Here is a 5,596-nt window from a genome sequence, read left to right on the forward strand (position 1 = left end):
ACTTTGGCACTTAATTAGCATAATGAGAGCTTCTCGGCTGCCGTTGCCATTGTCCTGTTTGCTGTTTTCCCTGCTGCAACGCCCGAAACGAAACTCCTTCAGCAGGAGTGCATTTAGCTAGTTTGTTGACTTTTCGAGTGTCTGGCAGTTGCACACTTACGGCCAAACTTTGATCAAACACTGAAGATTTCATCTGCTAAACAATGCCGCAGCATTAAAGTATTAAGGCCTGCAAAAGTAATTAAGGTACGAAAGCCCTATTCATTCTGAAATCCACATCAGCAGCCATCTGGAATGAAATATACTCAAATTGCATCACTTCTCCCATAGCTAATACGAATTGACCTCAAATATGTTATATCCTCCTGAATAAACCAGCACGTATGTAGTTTTAGCCACATATTAGGCCAACTTAAGTACGACTTGCATTTGACTGAGGTCCTTAGTCTGTGCATTCAAAACTTCATAACGCCCAAGAAAGTTTAGAAGCATCCATCCACATGTTCAATTGGAGTTACAACTTCACAAACTTGAGCGGCAACATGTTTGTTTTTTTGGTGCTTTTCGGCAAAAGATTTCATTAATATTAAAAGAGGGGGGAACTCTTTATGACCGCAGAAACTAAATGAAACGCTTGTCAGAAAGCTGCAGGAAAACATATACACACAGCCGAAACTTGCCCAAAAGTTTGCCCACCACACCACTAACTCCTTTTCGGAGTCGAACGCAGCCAGCTGTGCAATTTGCTGGGAAAACTCAACAATTTGTGTCTCAAAAGCATAAGGACTGGCCAGGAAGTTTGGGTGATCCCCCGCTGCGAGTTGGTCTGCAAACTTTTGGCCAGCAGCCAGCTGATGAACAACCCTTGCTTTTATTCTACCAAGAGATCGGTACACATTTTAGTCTTCGGCTATTTCGCCATCTTCCAAGGGGTCCTTATTGACCAGGGCATTGGTGAGATCCACTATTGGTTCTTCGGTGCAAGCCCTCTTTCTGTTCAGTGTCTTTATTTTCCATTCCGTGTCAATTTTGGGCTTGGGCATAGGAATATTCCTGGGAGCCTTGACAGGCTCCTTCTGTACATTTTCGTCCGTAAAGGAGATAGTTTCGCCCGGCTTTAGGCGTTTCACCCAATCGTAATCTCCATTCGCCATGGGCATCCAGAACGCGAGCAGCCAGTCGCTGCTCACGAACATGGTGGCTCGCGGATTGAAGCGTATGCATCGAACAGGACCCACATTGTTGCCCTTAAGGACTGCCACAGGAAATCCATCGGCAGCGCGCCAAATGTGAATCCTGCCATTATGCGCTCCCGAAAGGATGAACTGCGAGTCCGGCGTGTAAGTGGCATCCAAAGGCAGCCTTAGATGATTCGAATAGCCCGTAAATGACTGTTGGTAGGTACCATCAAAGGGCGAGACACTGAAGCACCAGGAGTGGTCCGTGCTCAGCAGCAGGCTCTTCCCGTTGGGAGCGAACTGTAACTGCGTCCAATTGGCCTTGGCGTTCACCTGGTATACGAACTTCTGAGCCGGCTTCTCGCGCAGCATCCTTACATCGTGGATCTGGATGACTTTCGTACCCGAACTGGTGGCCAGGAACAAGCCGGCAGGATCAAAGGCGCACAGTGGCCGCCGCAGATTGTTTATGCGGTGTGTGTGAGTTTCGGCCCGAATGTCCCACATGTAAACCTCATCATCCCGCCCGGCACTGATGAACACATTCTCGCTTCCAGGCTGAGAGGCCAGCCTATTGATAGTCTTCGCATGGCCCTCGAAAACTCGAACGCAGTGGCGGGTATTGAGGTCCAGGCATCGGATGGTGTAGTCATGCTGTCAATGGTAAATTTAAATATGTATAAATTTAAAATTGAAATATATAAGAACTAGAACGATTTTTAAAGTTAATGCAGCGCGTTTTGTAGGGCCATTTTATTTTGGCAATTTGTTAAATTGAAAGGCTTGTTGTTCCCAGCTCTTTAGAAGCAAGCCTTGTCCTTTCTGGCCATTCACACTGTGTATCTTGGCCCCACCGTTCCCCTTTCAAGACTCTTACCTTTGAGGTTGAGTGCAGGACGCGAGTGTCCTGCTGGACGAAGCAGGCCACGTCGGGCAGGTAGTGGTGCATGTGCACCTTGCAGAGCTCCACCTGTCGAGTGCTGCTGAAGATCGAGAGGGCTGAGTGGTCGCAGACCAGCAGGCGCAGTCCGTCCGAGGAGAACTCCATTGCAAGCGTGTGGTGGTCCCTCTCTTGGAACACCTTGGCCACCCGAAACTGGCGCATCGCATCGTCGTTCAGCCTGATAGACATTTCCGTTAAATCCGTGCTATGCAAAAATGAGCTTCAATTAGATTGCGATGTTAAGGCCTGTCATTGAAATTATTTCAATCTGTCATTTTGAAGAAACTCTCGAGGCTATATTGTTTTAAATTTTTAATATACGAAAGGGATAAAAAATTGATGCTATCTTATTTTATCTTATCCTCGCCACCAAATGCCACTAACTTTATTTCAAGTGACTGACTTTAAAACTAAATTAAGCCGATTTGAGTTTGCCCCGGAACAAGTTGATTAAATCAAGTGTTGAACCGTCCGCCACGCCCACCAGATCGCCCACTGGCACAGCTGGGGATGCATTTTAATTTCCTTTTCGCGACCAACTCCCAGATAGCCATGTTCCCCATCATTGCGCCTCATTAGGGCCGTGGGTGGTGGTGGGTGATTTTGGCTGGAAATTGAAGGAAAAACTGTCTGCTGAGTTGGCAACGCAGCTCGCCCATCCGCTCCAATCTCCACTTGTTGACCAAATGCCAGCAACTTGTTATTTAGGCCGATTTGTGTCATTAGTGCAACGGAGGACCCGCTCTCCTCCAAAATATTTTCTCTGCGAAAAAAAGACCCAAAATGTAGTCTGGTCGGCAGCTGTCGAGTGTGCAAATATTTTGGCAATAATTGAGGAAAATTCTCAGAGTAGAAAGTGAACTTTTAGCCAACGAAGTTTTCTTAAGTTACTTAAGTTGCAAACAATAAACAGTTTTTCTAAGGGTTGTAACACTTTAATAAGCAGTTGCAGCTGTGAAAGTCGATTATAAAATAGCAATTAATTATTGTTGTTCTTTAACTTCTGTTTCATCAAGGATTTCATGAAAAGAATTTGTCATTCGATTCCTTGTACATATGTTTTTTACCAAGTCTAAGTTTTTCTTTTAAGAGGTCCTTATTTTCCAAGCAGATTCAATAAGACAGAATTGGCAAGGCTGCGAAAATGTCCTTCGGTGCACCATTAAATGCGGATTTGTGCGGCGACCTCGGGCTTAGCACCTGCCCCCATCGATAGCCACGACCAGGTAATGGTGATTGCGACTGCGATTGTGGTCGAAATGGGCTGGATGACCCTGGAGACGAGGATGCGGATGCGACTTGGCCCGAAGGCAAATGTAATTGTAATGTAAGCGGAAATAGGCGACGCGAGGACACGCAGAGCTCACTCCCATCTGGCGTCGCGTTTTAATTAAAATTTATAAGCCTTGGTCGGGGATTTGGCAGCGAGCCACAGGATGTGGATGGCGGCAGGACCCGAAGGCTGGATGGCAGCACCAGGAGCAGGACGAGCTGGCACGGCGTTTTAAGCTTTTAAGTTGCGGTGGATTTGCGAGGCTGCGAATCGGATTTTATGTGAAAATCAACTGCGGTGCGCATAAATTAAAAATCAGCCGCAACAACAAACAACACATTGTGGGGTTTTCCCTGGGAGCCAGTGGACGAATTATTTGTAATTAATTTGCAGTATTAGCTTTCTCGCAGAGCCACAGGTATTTGCATTGATCCCATGTGGAATATAAAAAACCATGAAGAGGCACAAAAAATGGGCTCTCAATTTGCGCATTTGCGGCTTTGATTGTTGAATTAAATTAAATTTATTTCAACAGAAACAATTTCGCATTATCCTTATTATCCATTTCGATGGCTCTTGCCATTATTGTTTTCGATTAAATGTTATTAATAAAATCAATTATGATTATTGCTGATATAAAAATTCGAATCAATAAAGCCCCAACCCCGACCATAAGCGTAAATATAATTCTGTGACATTAAATGCGTTTTTATTTTGTTCAGAATTAAGCACCCATGCAACTTTCGTAGCCAAAAACCCCATCTTTAGATTTGTTTTCTCTTGAATGTACTAAGCTTCCATTTTAAAGTTCACGAATGTTGCGTTTGACCAGCTTCCACTCCCCACTGACCACAATTGTCAGCCATTTGGGTTGGCGGGGATTACTGTTCTCGGAGGTCTTATCATGGCACCACACGCGCTCTAAATGGGAGCAGGAAACCCAAACCGGTGGCCATTAATTGCCGCCTTTCGATTATCCTGGCGACAAATATCCATTTGGCAGCTGGCCAGTCAGGATTTCAGTTAGCCAAAAGCCCTGCTTGTTTACTAATATTCTATGTGCCATTCCCCACTGCCAGCACACTAATTGCAATTTTAGGCACGTTCCCTGGCCATTTGCATAACACGAATTCGGCATATAATTGTTCAAAAAATAGATTCAAAATCGCACATGCACATGACATCGAACGTGGTGTCAAAATCCCAGAGAGATGAGTGAAAAAATCGAATTATAAAACCGTTGCTTGTTGGCCTGCGCTTTAATTGCGCCATGTTGGTTACAAATCGAAAATCCCTGCCAATGGATTTTTGTTGTCAAGCCAAAGTGCAATTTGTTGTCGAGTTTTGAATGAATTCCTTAAGAGAGCATAAATTTTACAAGCACATGGCACTGGGGGTTCGGGAATGTGAGTGGGGGGAGTGGAGTGGAGTGGAAAGTGGGGATCGGGAATTGGGGCGTGCCCGGTGAAGTGTCAAGTTTATTACAGACTGGGGAAAGTCGACTCGGTGTCAAAATGGCAGCACGGCTAAAAATTTGTGCAAATTTTTCAATTTCCAGCACTGACGTCTTGGACCCTCAGTGTGTGTGTGTGTGAGTGTGTGAGTGTGTGAGTGTGTGAGTGTGTGAGTGTGTGAGTGTCAGTAAATCCTGGCGACTGTGCGTTTGTCAAGCTGCCAGCAACAACAATTGCAATTCCCATACTGAAGGCGAAGTGAGTCGAAAACCAAAGCCCAAGTTCAAACACAATATCTCAAAAATGCACAGGCAACCGGCAGACCATTCAGTGGTAGTGGTTGCTTCAAAATACACTAGCACAATAATTCGATAGGAAACTAAAAATATTAATATCGTAATCAATTGTGCTAATAAATGATAAAATTTGCTTTATGTATAAAATTTCTTTACTTACAAGACATTTATATTTTTGCTTCAAATTTATAATCCTTGAAGTGCCATTTCTTTCGCCAGTGGTTGAATGCGTTCCTCGTGCGTTGCTCAGCCGCTGCCTTGCACCTCTGGAATTGAATGGTCGAAGGCCACGCCCCTCCGAGCCGTAACAGAAGATAAATGACAGAAGTGAGCCATATCAGACACAGTCAGCAGCCAGGACGAGAACGAGGACTAGAACCAGAAACCAGCAACCAGCAACTAGCAACCGGCAACCGGCGGCTCTAACTGCTCTGCATTTGGCCCTGCAGGTC

The 5,596-nt window shown here is 45.1% G+C and overlaps 1 protein-coding gene across 1 annotated transcript; it reads right to left on the reverse strand.

Moving 5' to 3' along the window:
• Nucleotides 1-545: 545 nt before the first annotated feature.
• On the reverse strand, nucleotides 546-2,362 carry LOC6613112 (WD repeat-containing protein 82). Its single transcript, XM_002037557.2, has 2 exons — nucleotides 2,056-2,362; nucleotides 546-1,832 (listed from the first exon to the last, which is right to left on the reverse strand). The coding sequence occupies exons 1-2, from the start codon at nucleotides 2,308-2,310 to the stop codon at nucleotides 900-902; spliced, it is 1,188 nt and encodes a 395-aa protein (XP_002037593.1). The 5' UTR covers nucleotides 2,311-2,362; the 3' UTR covers nucleotides 546-899.
• Between the last annotated feature and the right edge of the window lie 3,234 nt (nucleotides 2,363-5,596).

The sequence above is a fragment of the Drosophila sechellia genome, chromosome 2L (assembly GCF_004382195.2).
Source record: "Drosophila sechellia strain sech25 chromosome 2L, ASM438219v1, whole genome shotgun sequence".
In the NCBI taxonomy this organism is placed as follows: Eukaryota; Metazoa; Arthropoda; class Insecta; order Diptera; family Drosophilidae; genus Drosophila; species Drosophila sechellia.

Excerpts from the sequence above, each read along its gene's own strand:
- LOC6613112 (XM_002037557.2), bottom strand. The coding sequence starts at position 2,310 with ATGTCTATCAGGCTGAACGACGATGCGATGCGCCAGTTTCGGGTGGCC. Across the intron at positions 1,833-2,055 it reads TCCTGCACTCAACCTCAAAG|CATGACTACACCATCCGATG; the intron begins GTAAGAGTCTTG and ends TACCATTGACAG.